The following is a 19,706-nucleotide window of genomic DNA, read 5'->3' on the forward strand; positions in this document are numbered from 1 at the left end:
ATGACGTTTTAATATTTTTTATCGATAGAGACCATTATTCTGAGCAAAAAATTGTTCTACGGTATGTCTGTAAAAATTTTCGTTTTTTTATGAAGTAACTATTACGTCTTTTATATGGTCGCCAGAAGAAGAAGAAGAAGAACTATTATGTACCAAATTGTACTGAAATAGGACCCTAAGCTAACTTCATAAAAAAACGAAAATTTTTACAGACATACCGTAGAACAATTTTTTGCTCAGAATAATGGTCTCTATCGATAAAAAATATTAAAACGTCATTCAGCAACAATTTTTTTTGGTCACTTTCAGACTAACCTGGAAAATGTATGGAGAAAATCGTTTTCTTCGAATTCGACTATGGGGAAGGATCTAGGTGAAGACTAAGTAAATTGATTTTGATCACTTCTTAGGTCCTAGAACTCAGATCTGAAGTCATTTTGTGGGTACATTTTCATAAAACTTTATCTTCGTTGAGGACAGCCGTGTAGATATGAAAAATGATTTACTGCAACGAAATGTCGATGATAGGAGGTGCGGGAAAACATGAAAAGTAGGAAAAATATGCAGTTTTTCTTGCTTTCTCGCCAATAGCTACTAATGTGTGTACAAACCCGATTTTTTTAAGAATAAAATATTTTGTTTCATCTCAACCAAACAAAATCACTGTTTCGGGAACTTGACTCCAAATTTCTGTCGCTGTTTTGGAGCAACGTAAAATTCAAAAAATAAAAAAATAAAATAAACAGCATTAGACACACACAAAATAATCTGATCTGGTGATATTTTAACATTCATTGAGCATTTTACGGGATAGAACTCTCGTGGAACGAGCTGTTTATAGATATTTTGTGACTTCCAATTTACGAAAGAAGATAAAAAGTTGAATAATAAAATGAAAGAAAGTCTCGTCAGTCGAGAGACCCGACCCACTTAATTGTAGTGGAACTTTCATGTATTTTTCCCAAATTCAATATGTCACCGCAAAGAAAGGCCAGCCATTTTTGGAATGAAAAGTTTGATGGTCCGTTGCGACTTCAAGTCTTTCTTCTTCTTCTTCTTCTTCTTCTTTTTCAGCCTGTTTCTATCCACTGCTGGATGTAGGCCTCTCCAACTTCTTTCCATTTCGTACGATCCATTGCCATTTGCTGCCAGTTTGTACCTGCAATATTCTTAATTCCGTTTGTCCATCTCTCTGGTGGTCTACCTATAGCTCGTCTTTTATATGGTCGCCAGTTCATGATCTTTTTGGTCCAACGTTCGTCTGTCCTTCTTGCAATATGTCCCGCCCAGCTCCATTTCAGAGATGCTATTCTTTCCATGACATCAACGACCCTGGTTTGTTGTCGAATCCATTGATTCGTCATTCTGTCTCTGAGTGTTATTCCAAGCATACTCCGTTCCATGGCTCTTTGTGTCACTCTCAATTTTTCTTCGGATGCTTTCGTTAAAGTTAACGTTTCCGCTCCATAAGTGAGCACTGGAAGGACACAAGTGTCGAAAACTTTGCGTTTCAGACTATTATTCATTTTGCTTTTGAAAATTAGTCTGAGTTTTCCGAACGCTGCCCATGCAAGACCAATCCTACGTCTTATTTCTGCAGTTTGGTTGTCCAGACCTAACTTCAGCTTATGTCCTAGATATACGTAGCTGTCGACTCGTTCAATGACAGTGTCACCAATTTTGATTTCTCTATCGTCCCCGATGTTGGTCATGACTTTTGTTTTCGATAAGTTCATCTTGAGGCCAACTTTGTTTGCCTCTTCACTTAACTGTTGTAGCATAAGCTGAGCCTGACCTAGATTCGCTGCTATCGGTACTATGTCATCAGCGAAGCGGAGATTGCTCAGGTACTCTCCATTTATATTTATTCCCATTTTACTCCAGTTTAACTTCCTAAAAACACTCTGCAGAATCGCCGTGAATAATTTCGGTGAAATGGTGTCACCCTGCCTTACACCTCGGCCAATTCTGAATTTCTCCGTGCTTTTATGAAGTTTTATACATGAAGTAGCATTTTTGTACACATATCGAATTGTGTTGGAGTACCTTGAGTCTACTCTACATTCGTCTAATGCGTCCAATATCGACCATGTTTCCACTGAATCGAAAGCTTTTTCGAAGTCTATGAATAGCAAGACTATGTCGATGTTGTATTCACGACACTTCTCAATAAGCGTTCTCATCACTTGCAAATGGTCGTTTGTGCTGAAACCAGATCTGAAAGCAGCTTGTTCAACAGGTTGGTAGAAGTCGAACTTGTTAGTGTTCCTCTTCGTAATGATTTTCATAAACAACTTGTAGAGTGTTGACAATAGGCTTATGGGTCGGTAATTTTCCAGCTTTGTTATGTCTCCTTTTTTATGCAGCAATGTAATTACCGCATTTTCCCAAGCTTCTGGTACTTCTTCCCATTGGAGACATTGATTAAACAAAGCCGTGATTGCCTTTAATAAGGAGTCTCCACCTAGTTTAATGGCTTCCACTGGAACACCATCTTCTCCTGGAGACTTTTTGTTTTTCATCTCGGCTACTGCGGCCTTGACTTCATCAACAGTTATGTCGGGCATATCCTCCGATCCCACGTTTCTTATTATTGGTCTATCTTCGGTTTCTTCCGTTGGACTCTGTCTTGCTGAAGAAAACAAATTCTCATAAAATTCTGTTGCAATGTTTAATATCGCATTTCGGTCCGTTTGGATCGTTCCTGTTTTGTCTCGTAATTTGAAGATTTCTTTTTTGGCGTTTGTCATTTTTCTCCGTAGGACTTTCATATTACAGTTAGCTTCAATTATGTTTTGAGCCAATTGGACATTATATTTTCTTTCATCTGATCTCCTTGCTCTGTTGATACTTTTAGACAAGTTCCGGTATTCCACCGAATCTCGTCCTCCGTTTTTTACCAACTCTGCTCTGCTTGCGATCAGGTCTAATGTTTCTCTGCTGAGTTTTGATTCTTTCCCTTGGACGGATTTGCATTTGGATTTCATGAAACCCATTATTGTATCGACGATTTTGGTATTCAATTCGTCCAATGTTTCACATTGATTGTTGACGTTATCTAATTCGGCAGTCATTTTCGTAGCAAATTCTTCATTTTGTGTGTAAAGCCGTTGTACGTCAATCCTTTCACTTTTCTGAACTAGTTGTGATCTTTGAAATCTGGTATTTAACGTGACTCTTGCACGAACCATTCGGTGATCACTACCGGTTGAAAAATTGTTTAGGACCGTAACGTTCTTAACGGTTGACTTACAGCCAGTTATGATGTAATCGATCTCATTTTTCGTTACACCATCTGCACTAGCCCAAGTCCATTTCCGTTGAGGCTTTCCTGCAAAAAATGAATTCATTGCGTACAAATTGTGTTGCTGTAGGAAGTTGAGTAAAACATTTCCACGCTCATTTCTTTGGTCGTTGCTAAAACTGCCAATAGAAACTTCGGAGTCTTCTTCTCGTTTTCCCAGCTTCGCATTCCATCCCAGCTTCAAGTCTTTGGTAAGCTGCAATTAGAAAAATTGCATAATTTTTTCGATTGATACAATATCGATTATTTCTTAGAAATCGATTATCGATATTTTCGAAAAGTCAATTCACACCGTAAGTCCGCTGCAAATTCAAAAAAGGCAGCGTTGTATTTGGTCAACTCTCTTTGTTTCCATAAGAGTTCGTAGAAATTTATTTTTTAATTCATTGGTTCATCCATCGATACATCGAAAATTTTGAAGTGCATTTATGGCGTGAATATCGATCATATGTTTTATCGAAAATCGATAATCAATTTTATCATCGATTGATGATATTTTTTAGTGAAAATGCCTAGCTGCAATGAACTGAAAATTTCGATCTCATAATAATTTCTAATTTGACTGCTTGCGCTCTAATAATCGTTTCTATAGCGGCTCATTGCGAAGAATTAACTGGAGAGGGAGCCGAAGAAACATATGATTTCTCTTTTTTGTGTTACATCCATGAAATGTCAATATATTGCTGTTGTATTGTAAAGCACGTAAAGTCGTCATTGCAAAATTATTAATTTCTTATCAAAATAATGGACAACAAGTCAAGTGTAAGTTTTGTGTGTCAAAGGTGCCTGCAGCCGTTGATATTAGACGATACATTTGGAAATATCAGTGTCCACGCCTTGGCTGAATTGGCATGTAAATATCCATCAAATTGATTTCTTTATCAATTAACCATTGCGCGAAATTAAAAATTTTTGTTTTTGTGTTCTCTTTACCAGTGCCCATCTATGCAAACAATGACATCGAATTGGATTCGCAGGCCACCAGTTTAGATAATTTCGTTCCACCATTTCGACTTACTGACTCATCCGGCAACGGTACCGTTTTTGCATTCACTTTATAATAGCACTCTACCATTACACCCGTTTTTGCATTCATTTATTAATAGGATTTATGCTCATATCGGATGGAAAAGACAGCCAAACATTAAGTGCGACCCTAAAGGCTCGAGCTGATTTATTCGACAGTTTATCGTCAAACTCTGAAATCGATCACCCGTTATGCGATGAATGCACTGACACTTTACTAGATCTGATGGACCATCAGTTGAAAATTGCTGACAATGAATGGAAGGACTACAACAATTACCTGCAAAAGCTGAAAGAGACGGACGATTCACCGAATATCGAATTGTTAGAGAAGGAGCTGAGTGATTTGGACGATGAAGAGCGGCGGCTGATTGACGAACTGAAGAAATTGAATCGTGAAGAGGAAGCTGTTCAGGCGTCCATTTCTCTAGCTGAAAAGGAACGGGATCGACTGGATGCGGAACGAGAGAAATTCCGTCGTGAATATACAAAACATAAACGCAATTTGATGTTGACCGAAGATGAGTATCGCAGTTTGGATTGCCAGTTGGCTTATGTCAATTCTCAATTGGACAAATTGAAGAAGACAAACATTTTCAATGTCACATTTCACATATGGCATGCCGGCCACTTCGGAACGATAAATAACTTTCGCTTGGGTCGTCTGCCATCGTCGCCGGTCGATTGGAGTGAAATAAATGCAGCTTGGGGACAAACAGCTTTGTTGCTCTCAGCATTGGCGCGTAAGGTGAATTTAACGTTCAAAAAGTATCGGCTGGTGCCGTTCGGGAATCATTCGTACATTGAGGTGATCGGTGAAGGCAAAGAGCTACCACTATACGGAACGGGCGGTTTCAAATTTTTTTGGGACACAAAATTTGATGCGGCCATGGTAGCATTTCTGGACTGTTTAACGCAGTTCAAGGAAAAGGTAGAAACCGTTGACAAGGAATTCTACTTACCGTACTTACTGAGGAAAGGCAAAATAGAGGACTCGACAACAGGAAACTCATATTCTATTAAGTAAGAATGATGCACGCGCAGACATTGTCGGTTCTATTAACAGCAATTCGTTTTTCCGTCCGTTTCAGAATTCAATTCAATTCCGAGGAGCAATGGACGAAGGCATTGAAATTCCTACTCACAAATCTGAAATGGGGCTTGGCGTGGGTCTCATCACAGTTTACGAATGAAAAAATTGATCTCCCCACCGAATTGGCATCGGCTTTGTAGTAAAAATGTAGAGGAAATATTAAATAGCGTTTCGATCAAGGTGCTGCGTTTTGAAAATGGTACATTGTTCCCTTCTTCGATCTGATGCAGAGACCCAGGGACTAATTCACCATCAAACTCACTACTCACATTCGACATTTTTAACGTTGCGAATTGGCAGCGGACACATTAGAATATCTATGAGTAAGTGTTACATATAAAGCGAATGAAGGAAAAATCAACTTGCCCAGCCGCGGATTTGAACACGGGACCTCTCGATTATGAGTCTTCCAAAAAAAGCTGTCGAAAATCAATGGAACTGGACTGAATCTAAACTCGAATTAAAATTGTGAAAACGGGCCACAATCAATAAATGACAACTTCGGCGCCACACCCGTCAAATAAAAATGTCCACGCAAGGACTTAATGTACTAAGCTGCATCACCGGAAAATGAGTTATTACGACATTGGTGTGAAGGTATAAGAATGGTCGTTCCCAATGGCTTAGTGAGTAATTGTTATTTACATATGCGTCTTGTCTCACTTCGTTCGGGCGACAACTCGCCAAATAGCTTCATCAATCAATCATCCGAAATAGGTAGGAATGAGGGAAAACGGCAATCGCTTGATAATTTCGACCGTTTAACAATTTTTTTTTTGAATTTGTTCTAAGTGGTCGGCACTAGGCACTACATTCAATTTTTAAGTGGTGTGCATTCCACCATTTTACCCCACGTAGCATAAAGAATAATATTTCATCGATGCGACGTGAATAAGTTTGTATTCTCCACTGAAATGCAATTATTTTGAGAAATTTTTTATTTTTTCAACTCTTGTTGCCTTAAGTTCTGTCATGAAATTTGTGGATTTTTTTCCTGTTTTGTCCAGAGGTCAACACAACGGTAATAAAATGCATCCACGGTGTGAATAACCGTTTGTCTCCACTGGAAGGAACACATCAATTTGTTACACCATTTTTCAAATCAAAAACAAAGTTCGGGAAACCAAAATTCTATTTTCTCATGTGTTTTAATAATAGGGCGTATCGAATTTTGCAAATTTTAAGGACCGCGATAGCCTGTGTGCGGAAAACGTAGATCATCGAAAACTGTGTCCGGGCATGTGGTTGATGAATCCGATGGAGCCATGGAAGAAGTCCCCCCGGGCGGCTTTAAGTTTCCGATGGTCATAATTCGGAAAGTTGAGAGTATTTTTGAAAACAATGTTCCAGCGGGATGTAAAGCTTTGAAAACTCTACAAATCTACCGAAGAAACCGATGGTCCAAAAGGTGCCATTGCCAAGATTGATTAACATCGAAAATGTGACCTTTTGGTTTTTGACTTATATTTCCTGAGAGACAAATGATTTTTTTTAGCCTGTGGTATGAGGTGGTAGAGGAGGTCGAGCACTACCAGTACACTAGGCATGTCCCGATCGGATATACTCTTGAAATCACTTTTATAACATTTGTGAATGGAATTTTTAAGAGTGGCCACGTCGCCCACGAAGCAAGTGCAGACACTGCAACCGGTGCTGTTGAGTCGAGGACACCTTGGCCAGTAAGTATGCATAATACTCCACGACAGTAGCTGAACTTTTTCACAAAATATCTGTGATTTCGATGTGGCACACTTTGTACTACAAAATCTGAATAAATTGAATTTATGAGAAAAACGAGAAATAATCGATTTAATTAGTTATTTCACCCACGAATAGTAGTAAGAAGTCGATTTCGTTGCAAATACACAGATTATGCATATTTTTCGATATATTTACGAAAAATTGAAGTTCGTAGTATAGTTTTTCAATTCATGTGCCACATCGAAATAACAAATATTTTGTGAAAGAGTTCAGCTACTGTCATGGAATATTATGCATACTTACTGGCCAAGGTGTCCTCGACTCACCAGTACCGGTTGCAGTGTCTGCACTTGCTTCGTGGGCGACGTGGCCACTCTTAAAAATTCCATTCACAAATGTTATAAAAGTGATTTCAAGAGTATATCCGATCGGGACATGCCTAGTGTACTGGTAGTGCTCGACCTCCTCTACCACCTCATACCACAGGCTAAACAAAATCATTTGTCACTCAGGAAATATAAGTCAAAAACCAAAAGGTCACATTTTCGATGTTAGGCAATCTTGGCAGTGACACCTTTTGGACCATCGGTTTCTTCGGTAGTTTTGTAGAGTTTTCAAAGCTCTACATTCCGCTAGAAAATTGTTTTCAAAAATACTCTCAACTTTCCGAATTATGACATTCGGAAACTTAAAGTCGCCCGGGGGACTTCTTCCATGGCTCCATTGGATCCATCAACCACATGCTCGGACACAGTTTTCGATGATATACGTTTTCCGCACACAGGCTATCGCGGTCCTTAAAATTTGCAAAATTCGATACGCCCTATTTAATAAGCCTTTGAGTGAAGAACATAAGGATAGTCACATGGTACACATACACAAAGTTTTGTACTCTCTTGAACTAACTTCCCTTCCCACTTACATTAACAAGTGTTCCAGAGTAATGTACTATTACGAAACGCTCAACATTCGGTGAAATCCTACGGCATCAACGAGTGTTATTATACAAGATTGCATGATATACTTGCTTTCCTTACTTTAGGTAAGTAAATTTGCTCTCTTCGTTACTGGAACTACTGGTGGACGTATTTATAATACCATTCTACACTACGATACTCACAATACTCATTGCTTAAAAAATTGGACAAGTGACATCACGCTGTTGAATTCTGTAAAAACGGTCCAAACACCTAAGACTTTCTTAAGCCAAAACACCGTATCGCATTGTTTGTGTACTTTGGAGAGCTTTCGAAAGCTTTGATATTCTTTTGTACCGCATTGGAAATGTGAAACATTTCGGTGGAATACAAAGGAAACTTAAAGACATCGAAAGCTATTCAAAATCAAAACACAAATGCGTGACGTAGTTTTTGTGAACAGCCTCTTTATTGTTTGTATTTTAACGAAAATGATAAAAAGGATGAAACGAAAATCACAAAGCAAAGCCAAATTTCTGAAACGAATATATTATTTCATCTTTCACATTATTTATCACATACGAATTTCGGTTCTCGCGTTTCTTCATTAATATTTTTTGTTGTTTGTCTTTGTTAACACCAAAGCTCACTACATAATGGCCACCAAAACAAAATATCCAACACAGCTAAGAAAATCTCACGGAATGTTAAAAATTTGGTGTCAGGATGTATGAGGCGACCCAAAATCGGTAGAAAAACTTAATATTTCTTCTTAGCTACGGGTTTCGGTTTGTTGTGTTGAAAGTTAGCACATTTCGGAATGTGTCGGTCAGCAGCACCTTGATTAAATCGTCGCGAGCAATGTGGACACTGCACGTAGTCGGGATTTTCAGATGGCGGCGGTGGAGGTAACTATTTACAGATAAATATTATTTCAAAATTTTGTAATTTTCAAATTAATGTCGGCAACTTACATCTGATAATTTACCGCCAGCGGCTAGGTGAGCTTTTTGTTAAAAAAAGTTTGGATAAATCGAAATCAAAAGTAAGTTTTAAACTGACATTACCTTGAACCTGCTTAGCACTTCGAATTGCTGCAATGAATTCTTCGTGCTTTTGACGCCAATTCGACTTTTTCGTAGCAGGAGCGGCTGCTACCTGCTTTTTCGGTGTAGCTTTCAGAGCTTTTTTCACGTAAACTTCGACTTCCGTACCTTGGGTTCGATGTTTGGTCGCATCAAACACTTTACGTTTCTTCTGCTTCTTGCAAATACTTTCATGCTTCTCAACACGTTCTTCATTGAAAAAGCGACCACAATTTCCGCATGCCGCCATATTTTCGGGTGGTGTTACGGGCGTACGCTAAACATGAAAATTGAATTGAAATGCCAGCAAAAATTGAATTTACCGTTTGCACTCCTTACATTGGAATTTGTAGAGCCGCCACTGCGTGGAACAGAATGCGCTTTCACAACGGTTGGCTTTGAAGCTAAGCTACCAGTAATCGATTTCGATGTCTTAATGGCAGGTTGAGGATTCGGTGGCGACGGTATTGCAACCGGTGCCAATTTTTTTGCAATAGTTGGTTTTTTGGCCATGACTTCTTTTGGAGGTGCGGTGTTCTTCGGAACAAACGGTTTTAATTTGAAATTTCCGTTCGGTTTACTCATGCTCGACGCTGGTCTACCAACATTTGGTAACTTAAATGGCACACTCTTATTACCATGCACCGCGTCATCATCGAAAAATTCTAACAAAAACATTTCCTTGGTTATTCGAACAATCAATCAACCACCCAGGGCCTATTATTGGGAATTTATTTATTGAAAATTGCCTAAATCTAAAATGAAAGCAAAATAAAATGATCGAGTCTGGTTTTTGACAATTGAAATTCAATTGTCAAAAACCAGATTCGATCATTTTATTTTGCTTTTACCTTACCAAAAATTATTGAAGAACTGTAAATTTCTGTAAATTTTCAATAATTTAAGAGTGATATCGCCAAATCTTCAGGTGATTGGGAAACAAGCGGTCTCCGATTTTAATGAGTGATAGCTCGTTGGATTCGTCTTTCAATTCTAGGAAACACGTGTCTTTCACTTTTTCTTAAAAAAAATTGTTTTCTGTGAAAAGCGCTCAAAAGTGAAGACATGCCAGAGGGTACCGAAAACAGTTTTTCGGCAATAACTCAAGAAAAAATTATTTTAAATGGTTGTAATGTTGTACGATTGTCGGCCTTGAAAAGACCTTCAGGGGGAGTATACGCACCGCTTGGTGCTAGTTGATCCACTAGAGCTATGACTAGAAATGAAGTGAATGTTCGGAGAGTCCGCCTTTTCTGCAGCTTCTATGTTCCGCGGAACTGAGTATGGGGTGTTGTAGCTGGCCTCACCCACTATCGTTGTACATATAAATGAACCCAGTACTTTTGGGCTGCAAGCCTACAGAAGTCTTGAAAAAAAAGTTGGTGCCAAAATGTAGATTTTTTCCTTCTTTCTGAGGGCCCAACTGCCAGAAGAGCATCTGTTCTGGCAGTTGGGCCCTCAGACAGAAGGAAAAAATCTACATTTTGGCACCAACTTTTTTTTCAAGACTTCTGTAGGCTTGCAGCCCAAAAGTACTGGGTTCATTTATATGTACAACGATAGTGGGTGAGGCCAGGTGCAACACCCCATACTTAGTTCCGTGGTACATCGAAGCTGCAGAGAAGGCGGACTCTCCGAACATTCACTATATTTCTAGTCATAACTCTAGTGGATCAACTAGCACCAAGCGGTGCGTATACTCTACCTGTAGGTCTTTTCAAGGCCGACAATCGTACAACATTACAACCATTTAAAATAATTTTTTCTTGAGTTATTGCCGAAAAACTGTTTTCGGTACCCTCTGGCATGTCTTCACTTTTGAGCGCTTTTCACAGGAAACAATTTTTTTTAAGAAAAAGTGAAAGACACGTGTTTCCTAGAATTGAAAGACGAATCCAACGAGCTATCACTCATTAAAATCGGAGACCGCTTGTTTCCAAAGCTAAAAAAATCACCTGAAGATTTGGCGATATCACTCTTAAGTAAACTTTCAGTAAATTCAGTAGATAAAATTCACAGTAAATAGGCCCTGCTCCACCGTGTGGCATTTTTGTTTACAAAATCTTTGTTTTCATACCTGGAAATTTTTCGTTGTCAAGAGTATCACCAAATCCACTTTGTTTGTTCAATATCGCATAGTTACCATTCAGTTTATCCGACTGCTGCAAAAATGAAAAGCGAATTAAGTGTTTGGTATAGAGGAAGGGTAAAAATGTCTCTAAATAAAATTTACAATATTGCCATCAGCTGAAGCTGGTAGTCGTTGCAATTTAAATTTTAAATCAACACTGTGTTTGCCATTGCTGAGTGTCTAAGATTACAAATTATTTCTCTGTCGTCTTTTCATTTCGTTCTAATTGTCATTTTCTGTTAGTTTTAAATAAAAAATAAATTTACCGAATTCGACTTAACCATATTCGTAGCTGGTGTTGGTGATTTACGCGACGTAATCGGTTGTAGCGGATAACTTTTATCGATCCCCGTTGTCGTTCGTTGACGCCGTTCGTCAAACATTTGCCTCACCTACAAAAATGTGAAATCAAATTCTCGAATAGAAAATGCACCCCCCGAATTAAAAAAAATTGACACAACACCTTTCCAGCACCCAACGAAGCTGTAAATTTTGAATTATCATTTATGTCCAAAGCGCTAATGTTTCGGCTAATTGCCATTTGAGATCGCTTTTGTTGAATTTCGTGCTGCTGCTTCTGTTGAAACTGCATCTGTAATGAAAAGAAAATTTATGAAGTCGATGCTTCCAATGAAATTTTCTATATTATGTACAGAAGACGACACACTCTATCTAAATATCGTAAATTATTATGTCCACATGAAACCGTTCGAATCGAATAAAAATTGGATACTAAACCCGATTTGAATCAAAAGCGTATACCAGACTGACAGTAGCCATAATAACAATATTGGAGTATATGGAAATCGATGGACATTGGAGGTACATATAAATAAGTGATGTGCATGTTTCACGCAGTTACAATTTATCGGACCTGGATCAAATGTAAACTATAAAAATGGAAATTGCGTGAAAATGCCCCCCGCTAGAAATTGTTTTAAAGGCTAAGCTTTCATATCAAACTTCAACCATTTCGCTTCCGAATAACTATTCTCTCTAGCAGTAGTAGTAGACATAACTACATGTTAGGGGTGGAAAAAGACTGTTCCACAAAAAATTACCACTTATCGTGTAGGCCAAAAATTGACATTTAAGTGGTAAGGTTCTTTCCCGGTAAAAATGTTGGGATTTCCCGGTGGAAAATACGTTTGAATTCTGTCCTTTTGAAAAGAGGCGAGTGCAGAGGCAAAAAGTATATTGACTAAAGCTGCACTATTCCAACGTTGCCGAAATGAATCAAATCGATTCCCGATTTTTGAAAGTCTAAAAACGCGAGCGAAAATTTTCGTTTGATTATTTTCTTACAAAAGATCTTGATTCGATGTATACTCATGTTGTCATCTAATCACTTCTATTTATGATTCATTTCCCTATTTCTACGATTTGCTAGTTTTTCAATTGCAAGAACCGACTTTCAGAATTTTGGTCATTTCCAGAATTCTGGTCATTTTCCCACTTTCCCGATTCTTTTCTCCATTTCATTATGTCTACCCTCTGGACCGGGTAGATTTCCCGATATCCTGTGAAATTTTTCGAGTATCGGTCTCTTTCGCGCTCCACAGATTCGACCTTCCTTATAACAATCAGATGATAAAAAATATGTTTTCTGTGTCTACCAACATCGGCTTCGACTCGGCTAGGTAAACTTCACACAAAAAACATCATTATTTGCTATGCACTTAGACTTACTTTCACTAAATAAGCAATTTTCGTTTAGTTCCACAATCGCACACAACAGTTGCAATGAATGAAAATACATAACTTTAGTTCAATGAGCTACACATATCATTCCCACCAATAAATTTATTGTCATTTCATACTTATCCCATATAATTTATGGTAAATTTATTCATAATACTCTCTATTACGGAACTATGAAATGGGTCAAGTTATCAATAATTGGAAGTCTATTGATTTTTGTTCGGTAATGCATGCAAGTATAGAAAATGAACTAGATTCATTTAGCATTCCCGATCATTCAAACATGTATAATAGTTTTCAGGTAATATGTTATAGAGTTAACCTCAGAATCTGGGTTACGTAATGTTAATGTAACCGAATTTTAGAGAATTATTTTTAGTTTTTATAGGTATAATGCATATGGTATAAGGTAAGCACTGAAATATAATATTCAGTTGGCCCACTTACATCTCTACGAATCCGCATAAACAACATGTCACATTATGTATTATAAAACGAATCTAAATCTACCAGGTTTATTGAAACTTCGGTGATAACCAATGTTTGTTCCTCGTAAAAGGATAGGTCGTATAGCAGAGCACATTCATTTGTTCAAATGCTAAATGCTCATTTATTTCCAAGTTGACCGCACCAACAACATCATTTTATACAAATAAGTATGACCTGAATACTCTTCGAAAGGACAGTTGTGGAATAGTTGAGTTTTTGATGTGGTTCGCTTTTGTTATGAATGACGAAAATCAAATCAAGCGCAATAAATTCGGTTCATTACAATCTGATCGATTTTATTGCTTTGAAAACATAAATATGGACTTTTAGTAGAGAGTAGGGAAAAGCCCAACGACACAGGGTTTATTAATCGGAATTTGAGTTCTAAAAAATTCAAAAATTCTTGAAATTGAATCATAAAACTTACTGACATATTTCTGGCCAAGACATTCTTTAAATTGACTTTGACCCATGATGGGACATTTAGAGAAATAGAGAAAAATGTAGAACGCAACCAGATCTACATTTTTCGTCATTTGGCCAAAAATGGGCCATCATGGATTCAAGGTGAAAAATCGAAAATTAAAGAATGTCTTGGCCAGAATAATTAATTTTCAGATTTTTTTTTAGAATTTAAGGAATTCTTAAGAACACAAATTCAGAATAACAAGCTCTGCAATAACAATTTCAATTCCAAAGGACTTTCAACGATTATCATTTCATTTCAAGGATTTTTTTTAAACTTTAAAGAATTTTTGAGGATTCTTGACGAATTTGAGGATTTTCTTAACAAAATATTCTATGTTCATTTGCCACTCGTTCACTTCACTTCGGAACGTGAATAGACCCTTACCCAAAGATCAACTACTTCACCTCTACTATAATAATTGCGCGTTTACAAGCCTTTTGTATTGTTAGTTCTAGATTAGACATTTTCCGTTTTTATCTTTAAGTCATCATACAAATCGGTGTACAAGTTTTATACAAGAGATACACTTACGTTAATCACATTAAATTTTTTATGAGAAAATTATAAGTAGTTTCACATGTTAAGATATGAAAATATATTTTTTTATTGATAAAATTTGAGTGTCAAGGACACAATTATATTTCAATGTCAATTTTCATTTGAAACGGTACATGTATATCGAATATTATGAATATTAAAAAATATTTAATTTAAAATTCTCATCAACAATGGTAAATAAATGAAATATTCCAATTAATTACAGAAAAAAACCTCCTCTACCATCCAACTTTTGTCATTTCATTTAAATTACGCGGTTCAGCATTATCAGAAAAATCCGCAATTCAGTGTTGACAGACTTAGTCATAACTAGATAAGTATTCGTTATTTGACGACCTATACATTTTTATTTATGGAGCGTACAATGATTTTAAACCTTTTTGGTAACACTGAAATGTGGACGTCATTTATGGATGTCCCACCTTCAGGAATACCATCGAGAATCGAAAACGAGAAGTCACTTTATGCATCTGGACAGTAACGTACCTTTCTCAACTTTTTTTTTCGCATTACTCATTAGCTTAAACTCTGACACATGGCAAAATATACAGTTTCCAACAAGAACGTAAATCATTTTGCTCACTGAGTCACGGTAATTGTCTTTGACATAAGTAGGAAGGAAAAGTAAAAAGTTAGGTTACGTGTGAAAGTACACGTAAACTTGAGCTTTCATTTTATTCCCGAGTTATGCATTGTGGTTTTCATGCTACATTCGTCGAGAACCGTACTTTTTATAGTTCATTGACTTCTTTCAACCCCTTCGGTATGTAAAATCCATAAGATGACTTGGGAAAGATAGTATTTTCGTTTATTAATTGACCTTGGTCTCGCTTAGGATCAACAAAATGCACACGAAAACTCGACTTTTCAACGTCTCTTGTTATATAATGACTATTACATGCTAGGCCGTCGAAAGTTCATGAAGTTTCATATAGTCATGTCAATGAAGTAATGACTTCATTTTCCGGGTTGGAGTGCTTGAACTCCATTACTCTATTCAACCCACTTAAAAAAACAATTTTTGTTGCTCTAGGTCATCTAGAAGATAGCGAATGTTTGAGCGTCACAAGCTGCTAGCCAAATACCATTTCTACTTGATCAAAAATTTGTTGGTAGACACAAAATCACTTACATCTAGTTCTTCCGGAGATAACCGTCTTGGTGGAAATGTTCCCAACGTTTGCAAAATCTGACGACCCGTCCAAGAATCATTTAAGCTGACACTTACTGCACCACTGGATAATGATCCTCGTGTATACAGTACACTTTTCTCGTAAGTCATTTCACTGGTATCCGAATTATTTTAGCGTATTTTCCGATGTGAACAGATTGTTGTTCTCATAGACTTTTCACCAATAACTGTAGTATAGATCAAGCTATCAACGTAAATCGTAAGATATTCTCAAACGAAAAGAGAAATTGGAATTACTTTACGTTTTTAGATTGTGGTTTACAACGTACTTAACAAGTACTACTTATACCTTTTCAGTATGTTCTATGCCAACAAATGTATAGAATTTCCAATGACTTGTCTTTATATGTCCGACGTAAATAAAGCGGTTGTCGTTACATAGCGCGTGTTAACAGAAATGTCTGTTACTACGCACGCACAATTATTGTGGATTGTGGTAAGGAGTAAACTAATTTTTACTTTGAATGACCATTCATTAACTAAAAATCCTTTCGAGCGGAAAGACTGTACAGTCAGCAATAGCAAAAAAATATTCTCGTTTCAACGATTTGTCAATACTTTTGTGAAATTTTAAATTGCGTGATTTACCATTCGTGCTGGGGACAATAATTTCAACAATTTTATACTACGGACGCTACTACATATACATGGTATGGTCCTGATACATCGAGCAAATAAAATTCACTGTCATTTTGTTGTGACAAAAGGGTGATTCTTCGTTCGATCCAATCAATTTCAATTGCTGACATGACATACACATCTATGCAACTCCTAACTCTCGAAAAACATTTTCAATCAATGACACTCAACGATGACACTCAATGAAAATTTTAGGTGCTGAAAAAAACGAATTTGAATATGCCACGTCGATCGGAACACCAAACACTCGATCGATATTGATTTTGTCTTGTAAAATAAATAACCATCAGAAAACGTCCATGTCCAGTGGACACCCTGTAATCAATTTTTTATTTACTTTTTTTCCCTTACTCATTACATTCATTAAGTGAGTGACGATTAACGGAAATGTTAGCTGGTTGGAAGGGTTGCTTAATTGCCAGCCCCAACAAACACTATCCACCACCCGCCAATGGCGACCATGATTTGGAATACAAGACAAAACAATTACTTAAATTGCTATTCATACAAACAAAATAATAATAAAATGTCGTTGTTGTATATGTGCTTTTTAGTGGGTGGTGAATGGTAATTTGGTGAACGTATCTCATGGGAATGTTCAATGTTCCTTTTTTATTGTACATATTTTGTGATAAACAAACAGTGTGTACATATAATCGTGTATATATGTATATGTACGTACCGTATTCTACACGGATACCATCTTTGATGGTTAATCGACAATGATATCATTAAAAATCATTATTTTTTGTAGAACTTAAATTTCCTGAAACTGTGCACATTAGATCTTTTAGATTTTGCACAAATATCCATGATCTGTCCCGTGACTAAGCGAACTTTCACACCAAAATAGGTCGAAATCTTATTGAGGAATTCTTTTCAAAAATAGCCGGCCGAAATCGGATGCATTTCACACAGTGGTATTTCTTATATGTTGCTTAGAAAGGTATTCGACTCTAGAAGCCGAAACCACTTTCAACAAAAATTCTTCGAAGGTTGTGTGGCTGGTCCGTTGTGAGGTGATCAAAAACCGAAATCCTGCACTTTTCTAATGGTAAATTTCTAAAGTTACAGGGTCGTGTGGGGTGTCATTAAAAAGGGAATTGTATGTACTTCCAATTAAGGTCGAATTGGGTTTAAAATTCGTCCACACTATGTGCAGTTGAAGTTTTCAACCGAAAAAGAGTGAAAACTTTCACTTTTATTATCGAAATTTCTCGAGGTACACGATGGTCGTGTCGTTAGAAAGGTATTACGTTTAAGGTAATTTTATGTTGTTTCAGGTCTTTTGGGGGTTTGGAAGCATCTACGATGAAATATGAGAAGTTGGAAACTAACATCAGAAGAAGTAATACGTTCGAAGACCTATATATGACACGTTTGCCGAAGGTGAAAGGACAACATTAGATGAATACCGCAGAGAACAGGAAATAAATTATAGAAATTGACTGAAACGATTAACTCTATCTTATTCGACTAGATAAAAAAAAATCTTGCCCATAAAGTCTGTAAATAGATTATCGAGACATGTCATTAGCTAACAATTATTAAATTCGACTTTGACAGACTAATTGTTTTGTCTCAATTTAATAAAGTGTAAAAATACAACTAAACTATTTGAGAAATGGAATTTTACGGAATTTGTTGTGTTTTCTTAATTGAAAACATAGAAACGGCCTGAACGACTTATATATCAATTGAAGAGTGTTTTATCAAAAACGATTAAGTCCACTTTTATCAGAATTTTTAATAATAGTAGCATCACCACCGTTCCAATCACTCTAAAACTTTGAAGAAAGCTTCTTGGTGCATTGCTATGGATAACTGTAGGATTTGGAAAGAATTTTTGAAGTGGAAACGCTGTTTTGGAGGGAAATAGCACCAGACAGTGGTTCCTGAATGCTGAAATCGAATATTTTATATGCTTCATCTAGTATCTCTCACTGTTTTACTGAATTTTTATTATTGCTGAGGTTATCAAAGATGAAATTCCACCTTTCTGAAGTTTCTCGAACTGATACCTTGGATATCTGTTGATGTCACAGGGGAACCTAGAGATTTCATCAGCTTCCATCACGTTTTTGTCACTTTTGAGAAGATTTTAGTCATTCTTGAGACAGACAAGGTTGAGTTCCTAAATTTAAGACATGCCTGGGAATGATACCTGGGATTTACTGGTGAAATCTAGAGATTTCATCAGCTTCCATCGGGTTTTTGTCAATTTTAAGAAGTTTTTAGTCATTCTTGAGACAGTCGAGGTTGAGTTCCTAAATTTTAGACATGTCTGGGACTGATACCTGGGATTTACTGGTGAAATCTAGAGATTTCATCAGCTTCCATCGAGTTTTTGTCACTTTCGAGAAGATTTTAGTCATTCTTAAGACAGCCGAGGTTGAGTTCCTAAATTTTAGACATGCCTGGGACTGATACCTGGGATTTACTGGTGAAACCTAGAGATTTTATCAGCTTCCATCGGTATTTTGTCACTTTCTAGAAGATTTTAGTCATTCTTGAGACAGCCGAGGTTTAGTTCTTAAATTATAGACATGCCTGAGAATGATACCTGGGATTTACTGGTAAAATCTAGAGATTTCATCAGCTTCCATCGAGTTTTTGTCACTTTCGAGAAGATTTTAGTCACTCTTGAGACAGCCGAGGTTGAGTTCCTAAATTTTAGACATGCATGGGATCAGGGATTTACTGGTGAAATCTACAGATTTTATTGACTTCCATCAGATTTTTTTCTATTTCTGACAAAATTTTAATTATTTTTCACTTTATCTAAGGTAAAGTTTTTATATTTTAAAAGTTCTATGAGAATGGAATTAACTGTTAAAGTAATCAAAGTAGCATCATCCACGGGATTTAATTGTTTTATGTGCATATTAGACCTAAACATTAATAAAAACTATTTCGACAGATTATGGGCTTAGTCGCGTTTATTGAATGTAAATAGTGTACAGGAAACGAATACGTATAATTAACAAACGTAACTTTGCTTAGCAGCAAAGACAAGGCATAGTGTGACGTTGTACGTAACAAGACATTGCAGCATAGCATGACACTGCTGCACAGCGAAACACTGCAGCACAACGAGACACTGCAGCATAGCGAGACACTGCAGCATAGCGAGACACTGCAGCATAGCGAGACACTGCAGCATAGCAAGACACTGCAGCATACCAAGGCACTGCAACGTAGTTCGGCATAGCAAGAAGATAAATTCTGAAGTAATGTCCTCCAACATTTTTCTCGTTTTCGTTTACTTCTCGTTGAGATTTCATTAGATAATATTAGTGAAGTAATAGATTTTTAAATTACAAAAAATGAAGATAAAATCAATTCAAAATTTATTTTTTCAAATTCAGTCATATCAGAACTTGACAAGTTCAACTTGTTAA

General features: G+C 36.9%; 2 protein-coding genes across 12 annotated transcripts in view; one reads left to right on the forward strand and one right to left on the reverse strand.

Moving 5' to 3' along the window:
- Positions 1-3,972: 3,972 nt before the first annotated feature.
- Positions 3,973-5,600, forward strand: LOC119067085 (beclin-1-like protein). Of its 2 annotated transcripts, none has more exons than XM_037169843.1 (4): positions 3,973-4,157; positions 4,241-4,339; positions 4,411-5,353; positions 5,422-5,600. In XM_037169843.1, exons 1-4 carry the CDS (start codon positions 4,049-4,051, stop codon positions 5,561-5,563), a joined length of 1,293 nt encoding a protein of 430 aa, XP_037025738.1. In that variant the 5' UTR covers positions 3,973-4,048; the 3' UTR covers positions 5,564-5,600. The 2 variants fall into 2 exon arrangements, with proteins under 2 accessions (XP_037025738.1, XP_037025739.1); XM_037169844.1 differs by having other exon boundaries at positions 4,130-4,157; positions 4,241-4,343; positions 4,405-5,353.
- Positions 5,601-8,573: 2,973 nt separating this feature from the next.
- The window catches only part of LOC119067083, a 28,492-nt gene continuing 17,359 nt past the window's right edge, over positions 8,574-19,706 (reverse strand). Inside the window, exons 1-9 of one of the 10 annotated variants that reach the window (XM_037169834.1) lie at positions 15,607-15,771; positions 11,721-11,849; positions 11,524-11,649; positions 11,360-11,437; positions 11,204-11,285; positions 9,466-9,791; positions 9,109-9,403; positions 9,016-9,047; positions 8,574-8,953 (exon numbers count right to left, since the gene is read on the reverse strand). In XM_037169834.1, coding sequence (XP_037025729.1) covers positions 8,801-8,953; positions 9,016-9,047; positions 9,109-9,403; positions 9,466-9,791; positions 11,204-11,285; positions 11,360-11,437; positions 11,524-11,649; positions 11,721-11,849; positions 15,607-15,756 — 1,371 coding nt within the window. In that variant the 5' untranslated portion in view covers positions 15,757-15,771 and the 3' untranslated portion in view covers positions 8,574-8,800. Of the gene's footprint in view, positions 8,954-9,015; positions 9,048-9,108; positions 9,404-9,465; positions 9,792-11,203; positions 11,289-11,359; positions 11,438-11,523; positions 11,650-11,720; positions 11,850-11,910; positions 12,052-15,606; positions 15,772-19,706 lie in introns of those variants that run through there. The other 9 variants (XM_037169833.1, XM_037169838.1, XM_037169837.1 and 6 more) reach the window with 9 other exon arrangements.

Source organism: Bradysia coprophila (genome assembly GCF_014529535.1).
Source record: "Bradysia coprophila strain Holo2 chromosome X unlocalized genomic scaffold, BU_Bcop_v1 contig_117, whole genome shotgun sequence".
Classification (NCBI taxonomy): Eukaryota; Metazoa; Arthropoda; class Insecta; order Diptera; family Sciaridae; genus Bradysia; species Bradysia coprophila.

Bases quoted from the DNA above. Each gene is read 5' to 3' on its own strand.
- LOC119067085 (XM_037169843.1), top strand. From the start codon at position 4,049: ATGGACAACAAGTCAAGTGTAAGTTTTGTGTGTCAAAGGTGCCTGCAG. The intron at 4,340-4,410 runs GTACCGTTTTTG...ATTTATTAATAG, and splicing joins TACTGACTCATCCGGCAACG to GATTTATGCTCATATCGGAT. The intron at 5,354-5,421 runs GTAAGAATGATG...CGTCCGTTTCAG, and splicing joins GGAAACTCATATTCTATTAA to AATTCAATTCAATTCCGAGG.